This window comes from Gastrolobium bilobum, unplaced genomic scaffold (genome assembly GCF_033153095.1).
Source record: "Gastrolobium bilobum isolate Gb01-03AN ecotype WA unplaced genomic scaffold, APGP_CSIRO_Gbil_v1 utg4186, whole genome shotgun sequence".
In the NCBI taxonomy this organism is placed as follows: domain Eukaryota; kingdom Viridiplantae; phylum Streptophyta; class Magnoliopsida; order Fabales; family Fabaceae; genus Gastrolobium; species Gastrolobium bilobum.
This window is the reverse complement of record NW_026896061.1, coordinates 79,890-95,339: the sequence shown is the minus strand read 5'-3', so window position 1 is coordinate 95,339 and position 15,450 is coordinate 79,890. Positions and strand designations below refer to the sequence as shown.

Sequence of the window (15,450 nt, the reverse complement as noted above, 5' to 3'; positions counted from 1 at the left end):
GGTGCACAATCGCATTGTTCCGTCCTTCTTCTTCACAAAGATAACCGGTGCTCCCCAAGGAGACACACTCGGTCTAATGAAATCTTTCGCTGAAAGATCCTCAATATGCTTCTTCAGCTCTGCCAACTCCGGTGGCGACATCCGGTATTGAGCTAAAGAAATCGGCCCCACACTAGGCAACAAATCTATGGAGAACTTTATCTCCCTCTGTGGTGAAAACTCAGGGATCTCCTTAGGAAACACCTCGAGGAACTCCCTCACCACAGGAATGCTGGTGATATCCTCCTGTGTACCACTCACCAAACCTCCCAACATGACATAACCAAATGCCCCTGCTCTCAAGGCTCTCCTAGCCTGCAGCAACGAAATGTACGACGAGGAACTGGCTGTGGAATCACACGGAGACAACACTACACGCTTGGCACAACAGTCAATCATCACACAATTTCTGGACAGCCAATCTATGCCCAGAATAACCTCCAAGTTGGCCATCGGCAATCCTATCAGATCCACCGAGAACTCACGGCCATCCCACTGAAACGCCACATTGCGATGAACAGTGGTAGCATCACATCTTTCTCCGGTGGCGGTGGTCACCCGCAGCGATGGAGAAAGCACAGACATGGGCAACTCAAGCCCCACAACAATCGGGGTAGCAACAAAAGAATGCGTAGCCCCAGAGTCAAACAAAACATCAACAGCTGATGTACCAATCGTAACAGTACCTCTGACAAGGTTCGGAGCTCGATCCGACTGCTAACGATCTAGAGTATAAACTCTCCCAGAAGATGGTGGCACGGCCGGTGCCGAAGTAGGTGGAAGGGGAACCATCTGAAGTGGCACTGCCTGCACAGCAGTAGCCCTCGTCGTCGCCGACAGACAGTCTCTGGAGAAGTGGCCCTCCTTGCCACACTGAAAGCAAATCAACTGGCCGGTAGAACACGGCCCAAAATGAGTCTTCCCGCATCCCGAACACCTGGGAGCAGGAGGTCTCACTGCACTCCCCGGAGCAGAAGTCCTCTTGAACTAATTCGGCGCCTGCCGAGCTGCCATCTGTTTACCCTTTCCCTTGTTTCCAAACTTCCTGTCTCGCCAAGAAGTGGAACTACCAGCTGCAACCTTCGTCGCCTCAGCAACCTTGGCCTTCTTGGCCTTACTCGAGCTGTAGTAATCTTCAATATCACGACACTACTGAACCAGTATCCCAAAATCTCTAGAAGCAGAACCAGCTAGGTAACCAGAAATATCCTCACTAAGTCCCCTGCGGAACTTAGCAGCCAGAAATGTAGGAGTAGGCCTCACCATCCTGAAGTGCGCAAACTTCACCAACTGGTTGAACTTGGCCTATGGAGCAAGGGGTAGATGTCTCACCCGACGTTTGGGGCACACATTTCAGGTTCAGGTAACGCTGGGGGTTGAGACCTCTAGCGGCAGGAGGCCGGAGCTGAGTTAGATGTTTGCTGTTATGATTATATGCTGGATGTTGTTATGTTATCTTTATGATTATGCTGTTATTGTTGAGACTGTTGTTGGGCCTTGTTGCCTTATTTGGTGAGCATGGGGATTGTCTATGCCACATGGGATTATGTTGTTGATTAGATTTGGGCTGTATAAACTATTAGGGCTGTCCGGCTTACGTGTAGTAGTGCCGTGACTAGAAACTCAGTTAATGATCTTAATTATGTTATGAGGTTATTTCAGTATATATGTCTATCTTTTGCATTTACATACAGACAATGTTTTGGAACTGAATTAAGTAATTCAACTTGGTAAGAATAATGACGTCATAATTGAAAAGAAAAAGAATATTTCGCATTTTTAATTAAGCGTGGCTTAATACGATGACATGTTAACAAACCGGGTTAACACGAGGTGTGTAAGAACCCGCACCGTTAAATAAGGAATTTAACTGATTACTTATGAGAAAATAGGAAATGATTCCATAATTGACCGTAATATTTATTAACAGGATTTAATAATTATAGTAAGTGATTCAGAATGCTGAAAGTCGCTTTTCGGAAAAAAATGCATATACCGGTTCTGCTAGTCAGTATAAATGTGTACCGAAAAAGTATCCTGGAAGATTATAATAAGTGCATGATAATTACTAGAATGATATGTAAGACTTGTAAAATGAGTTTCAAGTCAAAATAATAAGCGTAGCAATTAAAGTTAATATTGTGTGTTTAAGTGTGTTTGGGCTATAAATACTCTTATTTTGGGCACAAAACCCTAGGATCAGATTTCTATACATGAGTTTGGGGCTGACCATCTGCTGGTTACTGTTCCATTGGCCTTCCCTTCCATTTCTTGAGCCAAGTTGTGATCTTTCTTGATTTTCTTCACATTTCCTCCTTGTAAACACTTGGGGGTGGCTTTGTGAGGGTGAGAGATAGCTTTGTCTTGGTGTTCCAGCTACTGTGTTTGAGGGTGGTAGGCTGAGTTGGTGAGCTTGAGTTGGTTGAGCCTTTTTTAAGGCATTTTGAGCTACAGAGTATCACCTTTGGGGAAGAAAGAACTCATCTTGTTGAGCCATTTTCGTTTTCCTTGGAAGTCAGAAGTGTTGGAGCTGTTTGGAGAGCTCCAAGAGCCCTTGTCTTTCTGTTTTGAGCTTTGGTATGTTGTACCAACCTTTGATCATGAGTTTAATGCTTAAAGATGGAACCTTGATGCATGTAAAGGTTAAAAGATGATAACTTAATGTTGGGAAATGCTTAACACACTTAAAAATGCATGTTTAGGCTTCTGTAATTGATAAAAATGGAACCTTGGAAGGATATCTTCGCGAAATGTAGAAACTGCATTCTGTCGCGAAATATCCGGATATTTGCCCGTGAAATATCCGGATATGGGAATTTGGATATCCGGATATTGATATCCGGATATTTCCAGAGAAATATCAGGATATTCTGGGATTTCGAAGAATAATAGTTGTGTTGTGTGTACAGTAGGCTATTGGGGGTTTGTGGACCCTAGATTGATGAAGTTGAACTTCTATAATTATTGAACTAAGTCAGAATCATGTGATTAAGGGCTTGTGGCTTCGTTGGAAGCCTTAAGACGTAAAACGTTAAAGGAGAACGTAGTCTTTATGTTAATGCTTTTGAGCTATGTTTGTTGATACACTTGCTGGTCCTAAATCAGATTGTGATCTACTGTGTGTTGGACTTGAGCTATGAGGACTTTTGGCATTGGATAGTGAGCTTGCAAGGTAAGCTTTCGTGTCCTCGGTTTAGCCATGTTGTGGTTCCACCATGTCCCATGGGGGTATGGTTATATGCATGCTGTGTTACATGCTTTTGATGTTTTGGAAATGCTGTTGAGATGTTATATGCTAGTGCCTTTATGATATGCATGTGGTGTTCCACCTATACGGTAAGCCTGAGTATGTGGTACATACAAGATGGTGAGGCTGTGGGTGAGGTGCAAGCGGTGTTCCTTGTACTACATGTAGGTATAGACGTATTCCTGCATTTCTCTGACCAGTAGATAGTGATAAACACACATTGCATGAATATCTGTTGCACTGTATAGTTTTGGAACTGATATTGATATAAATGCTTTTAGAACTTATATTGCACATATAAGTGAGTTTGGGGTGGAAGATCCTTGAGGACCCCTTGTCTTACTGAGATTTCTTGTTTAAAGATCTCACCCCACGTTTGGGGAATGCTTATTTCAGGGTCAGGTAATGTTGAGACCTCAGGCGGCAGGAGGCCGGAGCTGAGTTAGATATTGATGATATTATATGCTGACTTGTTGGATGCTGGATATGCATGCTGTTTTTATGCTTTGAGCTTCATTTTATGTTTATGACTATCTTGTTGAGAGTTGAGACACTGTTGATTTGGTGAGCATGGGGATTGTCCATGACACATAGACTAGTTATGTCTTAGTTTGATTTGGAGTTGTAATAATGTATCAGGATATTTTCCGGACTACGTGATGTAGATCTGTGATTTAGATACTCACTTTATTTATATATTGAGGTATTTCAGTATATGTCTTATTGCAATTTACATTCAGGCGATATTTTATGAAATTGATTAAGTAATCAAGTTGGTAATTGATAATGACGTCATAATTGAAAAGAAAAAGAATATTCCGCATTTTAATTAAGCGTAGCTTAATACGATGTAATGATAACACTATACCGGATATATACGAGGTGTTACAGGGTGTTACATGCCACACAAGACGGTTTCCTTGTGTGAGGCATACCTTGTTGTATACTGCATAAGATGGTTTTCTAATACTTTGTATAAGATGGTTTCCTTATACTTTGTATGTTACAAGATGGTTTTCTTGCGTAATGAATACTTTATGTTTTCTCTGGCCAGTAGAACTATTTGTAATATGGGTTTTCCAATGATGGCTGATGGACCAGATGAATGGCTTGACACTGGTGATGTTGGAGCATCACGAGGCAAGAGACCGTCATTGTGATTTATTTCTTGGCATGATCATTTTGGTGTAGTGTGAGACTGTGATGATCATTTTGCTATACATATTCTCACATGATGATTATGCATTTATGAAGAGCATGATGTGTACCTAAGCATATTTTGTATATAATTGTATATTCTGTTTAGAGGAACACACATAGGGTGTTATTATTATGATCATTCGAATGGCATGGTGCATTGAGAGACCATTATGAGATGTCACTTTGAGATGCATGTATATGGACTTTATGTAAACCTTTAAGTATTTATGATGTTGTCAAGGTTGAATCAATGAGATTACTTAGTATTTATTATCTCATGTTACCTTTTTTGAAAATTATGTATAATTATACAATGATTATAAAGTAAAGGCACAAAGCCCATTATGTACAATCCATGGATGGGTTCTAGGTTGGACTAGTTGATAGTTGAATTTTTTTTTTTTTTTTGATAACAGATAGTTGAATTTCATGTATGAAATTGGATAACTCTCTATTAGGTACATTTTGCTAACGAGGGAAAATCCCTAATGTCTCCAAATACAAACGAGATGTTGTTTGTTTTATTCTAAAAAGATGTGAGTGCAAGAAAGTATCATATAGTTTTGCTTGGTCACAAAATAAATGGTACAATGCAATACATTAGGAAATTGAAAAAATTTATTCACGTTTTGGCATAAGTCTAAATGTGATTCAATATGTTTAGCTTCTGCATTTATTTGATTAAAATATATTGCGCTTAATACCATATGCATTATAGTACACTAGCGGCCGACTGGGTGTTACACTTTGTACCCAAAAGTCCTCTCCATTATGCTAGCCGAATATAAAGGTAACTACGAAATAATCAAAGTTAAAGTAAGTAAAAAGAAAATGATTAAATAGAAAAAAAAAAGAGAAAGGTAAAAGAATCATTTGAGCTGAATCGTCACGCGAGCGAAATCGTGCTGATAACGTGTTGTAAAATAAAAGATATAGTAAACACTCTTTTTGGTCCCTGGCAATATCTACGAAATCCTTTTTAGTCTCTGGCAATAAAAAAGGACCAATTTGGTCCTTAACAGTATGTAAAAAGGGCCACGTTAGTGATGGAGGAGTTGACATAAGGACTAATGTGGCCCTTTTTGCATAATTTTAGGGACCAATTTGGTCCTTTTTTATTGCCAGGGACTAAAAAGGATTTCGTAGATATTGCCAGGGACCAAAAAAGGTGTTTACTCTAAAAGATAATTAGGAGAAAAATATAGAGATAAGAGAGAGATATGAGAATGTATTCTTCGTGTATTATGGTTTGCCTTGAAGCTTTGTACGTGTCTATCTTTATAGGCTCACAAGACAAGGTATGTCACAATAGGATAAATGACCAGTATTGCACTTCATCAGTGGTTACAATTTGGGATTAAATATCCAATGGTCATACCAACAGTCATATCCAAAAGTCATATCCAATAGTCATATTATTTTGGGGTTATGGATATCCAATAGTCATTATATTTATAACAACTTCTAAATAAATTTTTATCACGTGTAACCCCACATAATCTTTGAATAGTAAATTTAAAATATTTTTATAATACTATTCAATTTTGTAAAAAAATATTTCTGCCTTCAATTTTATCTTATACTTCGTCAATAAGTTTGAATATTAATAACTTGAAAATGTTAACATGTTATTGAGTATAAATGTATAAAGAATCTTTTTCATACCTACAATCTTTGTACATTCACTTTCTAACCCTCTGAATAAAAGAGACAGGGGTCTTTGGCCTGGCCTGTCCTGCCTTGTCTATTTTGGTTGTTGGATACAAACTTGGATTTGTGTAAAAGTTTATTTAATAAAAAGGTCTTAGACTTCAATTCAAAAACCTGGCCTTAGAGCCTATCAAGCTGGCCTGGTATACTAATTATTTATTTTATTTTATTGTTTTTATACTACTAATTTATATCTTATGATATTATAACTGAATGTCAAAAATAATCTGAATGTTTTTTTATGTAGGAGGAGGCAACATCGCAATATATTAAATTATTGATATCAATATATTAAATTGTTTATGCAGAATTTAGTCTTTTGTTCTTTTTGATATGCAAAATTTATTACTACTTTAGTTTATTAGTTAAGCAGATTTTTTGAATGATTTTGTTCTACATTATGCTGTTTGAATATACATTGAATTTATGAATCTTTGTGAAATTATTAATGTTGTTAATCGTATATTTTGTTTAGATAAATTTTTATTGTTATATATTTTTTTAATAGGCTAACAATCTAAGCTAGACTTTTATATTTTATAAATAAGTCAGGCCACAAACGATAATTATATTCATAACAGATTACGGACTAAGCCAGTCTAACAAATTTAAACATATGCTTAACATTTTTAGACCAAAGTCTAGCCCGTCCCAACCCATTAATACCCCCTACCTTTGAATATCAAAATATAATACTCTTTGAAATTATAGCTGATTAAATAATATAATTTGAAAAAATAATATAATTTAACTATTTTTAACCATTCAACCCCATAAATATGATCTGATCCTAAACCTTTACTCACTTTCTCATTTTTTAAATTATATTATTTTAATAATTTCTTTTTTCAATTATACTATATTCATCTATCAGCATACATATAGTATATCTTTCAAAAAACTAAATTTTTCTGACACTGCTTCCAATTATATCATGACATTAATTGCCAGCAAATATTTGGCCCATTAATGAAAAGCATTTATACAATATATCTTTGACCCATCTATATTATTCTAAAGTAAAATCGTTTATTGAAAACTTTGATGATGTGTCGCATTCTCCTTGAATCTGAGGTTTGTGTTCACACTTAAAGGAATTTGAAATGTTTCCTGTTATAGTAACTTTTTAAATTGTTTTTTAGGCTTATAATTTTTAAAAAATAAATTGAAAACCGATTAAAAAAATAATTTTTGACACACATAATTAGATTTCCACTATCTCTTTATTGGAAGCTGCGAAAGTTGGAAGCTGCAACAATTTATTGAATCTTATTGGGAGCTGAAAAGTTTTTTAAATTATTGAATCTTATTGGGAGTTGAGAAGTTTTTCAGAGTTATGCCTTAGTGGAAACTGATAGGTTTTTTTGCAATAATTTTTTTTTCAAATCTTTAATACGCAAAATTAAGTTTAATTTACGAAATTATTTTGTGTATAAATAAGATATGTTTCTGTCGCATTCTCCTTGAATCTGAGGTTTGTGTTCACACTTAAAGGAATTTGAAATGTTTCCTGTTATAGTAACTTTTTAAATTGTTTTTTAGGCTTATAATTTTAAAAAAATAAATTGAAAACCGATTAAAAAAATAATTTTTGACACACATAATTAGATTTCCACTATCTCTTTATTGGAAGCTGCGAAAGTTGGAAGCTGCAACAATTTATTGAATCTTATTGGGAGCTGAAAAGTTTTTTAAATTATTGAATCTTATTGGGAGTTGAGAAGTTTTTCAGAGTTATGCCTTAGTGGAAACTGATAGGTTTTTTTGCAATAATTTCTTTTTCAAATCTTTAATACGCAAAATTAAGTTTAATTTACGAAATTATTTTGTGTATAAATAAGATATGTTTCTGGATATTTTCCTGTGCTAATCGTGCACATATTTTTTCCATTCTCTGTCTTTTTATCTTCTTCGTCTTCTAATATTGTGCTAACTAACGCTCTGGCAAACAACTCTTCTCCACCTTGCAATCATAGGGCTTCGAACAACATCTTGGAATCGTAAGCGCCGGATCGGTCGCTCTCACTCTGAAATCCTCAAGGATCTCGAAGCTTCTCATTCGCGTCTCCACAAGCATTTCAAGGTTTCTTCTTCTCACGCTTTCTTGCTCTCCTTGGTTGCATCAGTTCAATAGGGTTTGTGAAATTCTTTGTGTGTGGTTACTGATGACAAATTTTTGATGGAATCTTTTTTGTAGGGTTGAACCCCTAATAGAAGATATATTGCATGAGAGTTGAACCCCCAAGTCCGACGACATCGTTGAACTCCCTCTCTTCCCTCTCCCTCTGGTCCTTTTCCCCGTCGCCATTCTTCCTCTCCAGATCTTCGAGTTATGGTACCGGATAATGATGCACATAGATCTCATCTTCAATGCTCTCTATAGCAATGTTGTTTCGCGAATAAATGATATTGTAATTTGATGATTCATGTTTTGGGTATTGGGGTATTTCTTTTTTCTTTTTCTTGTGTGTTTGTAAGTTGTGAGTTATTGGTTTTATACTTGCTGTAAACTTTGATTACGCCAGAGTTTTGTCTTCCTTCACTTTCATGTTTACACAAAAGCAACCGATTTGCTACAAAAATTATCATTAGATACTCAGCCCAAGGCCTGGGAAATTCCCGAGCCTGCCAAGAAGGTAAATTTTTTGGTTTTTATGTGAATCACTATTCATGATTGAACTTCATCCCTCTTGATGTTAGTGTAGCATTTGAAACATTATAAATTAGCAGCTGAGAATAAAATGAGATCTTTTTACCTGGCTATATGCATTTTCAGTTCTTTCCGTGGTATTAAATTAATTTTTCAAATTCCGTGTAGGCTACTATAGCAATCAATATGGTTCAATTGAATGGCCAGATCCCTCCATATGAACGGTCTGTAACCCAAGTGTTACAAGATTTCATTGATCCCAACATGTGTTATCTTCCGAATGGTTACCCGTCCACTGCCTATTATTACGGTGGTAAGTAATCTGATCTTTTTTTCCCCAAAGGCAACTTAGAGGAAAATCTACATGGTAATGTTTCAGTGGTTTTTTGCTTTCCCTTTTCACCCATCATTTGAATTGCTGGAAGATGGAAATGATGCTAATATGAATTTTGAAATGAATGTAGGAAAGAACAAGGATGGATCTATCTTAACATGGGAAATGAGATTTAATATAGCTGTTGGGATCGCAGAAGCCCTTGATTACCTACACGGGGAAGCTTTGAAGCCTGTTATACATAGAGATGTCAAGTCTTCAAACATTCTTCTTTCCTAAGGGAGCATGTCGTCAATTTTTGATTAGTTTTTTTTTGAATTATAACGCCTCTATAGTCTATATCATTAGTTTGTGCGATTATAGTTACATTAAGGGGCAAAAAAAGAAAAAAAAGAGCTGCGCCCTTTAATGAGGTGGTTTGTTGATTTAGAAAGGCAAAGTTTTTTTTTTAATTTATCCTATAAATAATGCACTAATTATGGAATTGTGTTTATTATAATGCATGCATCGTTGGCAATGGTTGAATATGTGAATAATTTTTGCTTAGCCATTATGTATCATTGACTGAAACCGACTATTAGACATAATTGCATGATTAATTGTTAACCCTATTAATGTCCCACTATTGAGCTTAATTAGTAAAAAAATAAAATTATTTTGTTTATAAATAGTGGCTAGTGACTCAAAACCCAGAATTCAAGTCAAAAGCCTCATAAAACAAATTAGCTAATTACAAAGTCAAACTAAAGGAATTATAGATTAAACAAAAAAATATTTAAAATTATATATAATGTATAGTTGATTAAAAATAATTTAAATTCAAAATTTAAATAAAAAATATGAAATGACATATCTTCTATATCTATACTAAATAAAAATCATTCTTTGGCAAGTTGCTGTCTGTTGCTCTCTCCTCCAATATCCACATTCATATATAGACCACTTTAATTTTTTCAACTTTTAGAAACGTTGCAAATTTGAATTTTTATTTGATAAGTGAGAAAATATTTAAGCATTCATTACAAAATATTTCACTTTTCATATTTGAATTTTGAAATTTGAACTTGATGTGTGGAAAAATAGGTCATCATTTATTACAAATATAAAATTACACTACTTTCTACCTTTGAAATTGAGTCTATTAATTTCGCTACATTCAAGAAAAACTATAATAACAATGAAATCACTCTAAAATGTTTCCTATTTAATAAGTTTCAAATTTCATTTAATTTTGATTGAGCCATGCGTTGCAAATTTAATAAAAATATAATTATAGTATTATACCATTGTGAGAAATAGTGTATTTAGAGCTTAAATATCTTACCTCGAAAGCGTAGTCTAACTTTGTACTTTGTCTATACTTTCAAATAAAGTATATTATTTTACAAAGCAAAAAATAAAATATTTTCATATAAGGGTGGCCATTCATATTAAATTTGGAACATGTGTATATTTAAGCTAACATGTTACGTGTATATTTAACCCGAATAAAGTATATTATTTTACTGTGTAATATAACTAATATAACTCCTTTCAAGTTATGTGTAAATAATAATATATTATTATAATAAATTAATCTCAATTTTCATTAAAAACTTTAAGTGGATTCAAGACGAGAATTCACCAGAAATTAGGAGTACAAGGCATTTTACTTAAATGTACACGAATTAAATAGGGTTAATTCTTATACATGTTATGATTAATAATTCATAAAAAAAAAACCCAATAGTTATACATGAAGTTCAATCGACGGAAGGCAAAGAAAACATTTGGTTCGTTTTGCTGAAAAAGAAAACAGTCATGTCTACAATTGATGCCTCTCATGTTCGATATAATCAACGGAGTTAAAATTTAACAAAAGTCTGTATTAAATTTCAAAATAATCATGTTCGATATAATCATGTTCGATATAAATCCCACTTCTTTTTTAAATTTCGAAATTTGAAGTTGAAATAGGTGAAAAAAGAATTTAACATCTTTTAGTAGGAGACAACTATATTAAATTTTCACTATTTTTTACATAGGAATTGTTAACCCTCATTTTAAAAAATATTGAATACTTTTTTACCATATTTATCTAAAAAGAAAAAGACCCAAAGAAAATAGTTCAACATTAATTAGTGGCAGACATGTGCATTAGTATCCCACTTCTTTTTTAAATTTTGAAAAATTTTACTATTTTCTAAACGGGAATTGTTAACTCTCATTTTAAAAAATATTTAATGCTTTTTCCATATTTATCGAAAAATCAAAAGACCCAGAGAAAATAGTTAAGCATTAATTAGTGGCTGACATATGCATTAATATCCCACTTCTTTTATCAATTTAAAATTTGAAGTTGATATAGGTGGGAAAAGAATTTAACATCTTTTAGTGGGAGACAACTGTATTAAATTTCTACTATTTTCTACATTGAAATTGTTAATCCTCATTTTAAAAATCATTTAATGTTTTTTTTCATATTTATCGAAAAGCCAAAAGACCGAAAGAAAAGAGTTCAGCATTAATTACGCTTTTATACGAGATATAGAATTTAAAATCACATATGAATGAAAAACATTTTATTTTAATTCAAAATTTAAAATATTTAAACTAAATAGTTAGTGCGAGAAGAGTTTAGCATTAATTAGTGGCAAGCAAGTGTATTAATATCCTACTTTTTTTTTTAAATTCAAATTTCATTTGAATTTGAATTTTGAATTTTAAACTTTGTAGTGGTGGGAAAATATTTGGACAATTATTGGTGGCAGACAGCTCATTTATTATCTCATTACTTTCAACATGGATAATTGTTAACCATATCAATGCTGCATAAAAAAATTTATTTTGTTAAAAAATAATTATTAGAAAAACGAAAATGTTTTTAATAAAACGCAAATAATTTAAAATAAATAAATATAAAATAAAATCAAAATTTGTAAATAAATACAATAGAAAATTATGTGAACAATTTTTCGTGGCAAACAACTAATTTAATATCCCACTGCTTTCTACATTCAAATTTTCAAATTAATAATAAATCATTGCTTTTTGAAATATTTGTTTTAAATTTTGAATTTCATTTGATTTTGAATTTTGAATTTTAAACTTTGTAGTGGTGGGAAAACATTTGGACAATTATTGGTGGCAGACAACTCATTTATTATCTCATTACTTTCTATATCGGTAATTGTTAACCATATCAATGCTCCATAAAAAAACTATTTTGTTAAAAATAATCATTTAAAAAACAAAATATTTTGTAAAAAAACGCAAATATTTTAAATTAAATAAATATAAAATGAAATCGAAATTTGTAAATAAATAATAATAACTCATTTAATATCTTACTGCTTTCTACATTGGAATTTTCATATTAATAATAACTCATTGCTTTCTGAAATATTTATTTTAAATTTTGAATTTCATTTGAATTTGAATTTTGAATTTTAAAATTTGTAGTGGTGGGAAAATATTTGGAGAATTATTGGTGGCAGACAGCTCATTTATTATCTCATTACTTTCTTTATGGGTAATTGTTAACCATATCAATGCTGCATATAAAACAAACTATTTTGTTAAAAAATAATCATTAAAAAAACCAAAATATTTTGTAAAATAACACAAATATTTTAAATTAAATAAATATAAAAAAAAATCAAAATTTGTAAATAAATAAAATAGAAAATTATGTGAACAATTTTTTGTGGCAGACAATTCATTTAATATCCCACTGCTTTCTACATTAGAATTTTCAAATTAATAATAACTCATTGTTTTCTGAAATATTTATTTTCAATTTCGAATTTCATTTAAATTTAAATTTAAATTTTGAATTTGAATTTTGAATTTTGAATTTTAAACTTTGTATTGGTGGGAAGACATTTGGACAATAATTTTGGTGGCACAGAGCTCACTTAATGTCCCACTACTTTTTTTTTGTTGTATATTATGAGTAAAAAAGACCTTTACTTTTCTTTTGTTGTATATTCCACTATTTTTTGCATGGATAATTGTTAGCCCTATCAATGCTGCATAAAAAAAACAAAAAATTTAAAAAAATATTGCAAAATAACAAAATTATTTAAGATGAACATTTTAAATATACATGTATAACCAATTTTAAAAAACGTATAAAAATCATAAATTAAAAGAGAAAAAGTCATATAAATATGTATAATTAATACAAAAGAATTTAAATTTTAAATTTAAATAAAATTAAAATGACCTCTATCATTCTGTAAAAAATAGATTATAAAAATTTAATCACTATAAAAATAAATTTTTTAATTTAGTATGTGAGAAAGAAATTAAACTTTCAATTTTTTATTGAAAGAGTATAATTAACACGGAAAAAATATGTCATGAATGAATAACTAAAAGCTATTATTTGGAGAAAGTACACAACCTTTTATGGATATTTTTCACTACTTTTTATATGAAAAATTATTATGTCTATTAATAATACTTACTATTGGGTGAGAAAATATGTACTATTTAAAATTTAAACTTTTCAATTTGAATTTTGAACTTGATAGATGGGAAAAGAGTTCAGCATTTAATATTTCTGTCGTGGGAAAAAGATATATATAATAAATTCGAATTTAATATAAAATTATAGATTAAACAAAAAATGTATTAGAAATTATAAAAATATATTTATAGTTGATAAAAAACAATCTAAATTTTAAATTTAAACTTCATAGGTGGGGGAAAAAATTTAAAATTGAAAGTCAAACAGCTATATTAATATATCACTGCTTTTTGCATAGGTGATTGTTAAGCCTATTAATAATACCACAACTTTCGGCATCGTAAATTGTTAAGCCTATTAATAATTGATGTTTTTTAATTGCAGAGTTTTGCTTGTGGTAGATACTTACAAAATTCTATAGCTTTTTCACCTCCCTAAATAGCACAAAATATTAACACGATTCTTTCTTTTAGCAATTAAGCGACGACAGATGCCGACAAATTTTTTGATCTTTTTCCTCCGTGCATCGCACGGGTACTGCTCTAGTTATATTATATTCATCAGCCAGCATATATATTTAGTATATCTCTCAAAACGGCCAATGTTTTGGACACTGCTTTCAATTTAATGCCATTTCCAACAAATGTTTGACCCATTAGAAAGCATTTTCCAACAAATGTTTGACCCATTCGAAAGCATTTTCCTTGCTCTAGTCAACAACGACTATGTCCTCTCAATCCTCATTCCTAGTACATTATTATATCCCTCACCCTCACCCCTATATATCACCTTTCAATCTTCATACATTATCACCTCTCTAACTCTCTCTCTCTCTCTCTCTCTCTTAATATCAATTTAGGTAGCTCACTTTTTTTGTTGTGTGCAAATGGCAGGGTGTGGCCATATATCTGACAGGTTCCTCGGCTTTATGTTTTTCATGATACCATTGTTGCTTCTTAGCTTATCATTCTCACTTCACGCAGTAGCAACTGAATTTCAAGTTGGTGGGGAGGATGGTTGGGTGGTGAAACCATCAGAAGAATATAATCATTGGGCTCGAAGACAAATGTTTCATGTCAATGACATTCTATGTGAGTTCAATATTTTTTTTTTGTATGTTATTATTTTTAATTTTTTTTTGTATATTCTGTGAGTTCAATATTAACTCAACATAAAATATATGTATTAACTTTATTTTTACAAAGAAACAATGGTACTAAAGGGTTAATATATATAATATATTTTCATTCTATTTTGCATTAATGCAGATTTTGAATATAAGAAAGGGAATGATTCAGTTTTGGTTGTGAAGGAGGAGGACTACTATTCGTGTAACATTACTAACCCCATTCATAAGATAGACGACGGAAATTCAACTTTCCGTTTACATAAACCGAGTATCTTTTTCTTCATTAGTGGCAACGTTAGCAACTGCGAAAATGGTCAAAAGCTAATCATTGCTGTCATGTCCGCTTCTCCGGCGCCATCTCCATCCAAAGTTTCGGACTCAGCAAGGCTACTTCAAGGTTAAGTTGGTGTGTGTTTGGGGTTGAAGTTTTGAAGTTTTTATTGTTAATTATAACAATTTAAAATATTATTATATGCTACATTATATATATATAAGGAAAAAATATTTCTCATGTGACATAAGAAAATATTATTATATGCTTGGAGATTTGTTAAAAAAGTAAAGGATATTTTAATAATTTAACCTTCTCTTTGTATCGTGTAATTTTATTAAAATACCCTTTATTTTTTATCCCAACTTTCAAAATGTTGATATTTTGGGATTTAATGAGATAAAATTATCTTACATT

The 15,450-nt window shown here is 32.0% G+C and overlaps 1 protein-coding gene across 1 annotated transcript; it reads left to right on the top strand.

Annotated features, from left to right (window-relative positions):
* The first annotated feature begins 4,356 nt into the window (after positions 1-4,356).
* On the top strand, positions 4,357-15,164 carry LOC133297549 (early nodulin-like protein 4). The gene is made up of 3 exons (XM_061496717.1): positions 4,357-4,426; positions 14,527-14,724; positions 14,902-15,164. The coding sequence occupies exons 1-3, from the start codon at positions 4,357-4,359 to the stop codon at positions 15,162-15,164; spliced, it is 531 nt and encodes a 176-aa protein (XP_061352701.1).
* Positions 15,165-15,450: the final 286 nt, after the last annotated feature.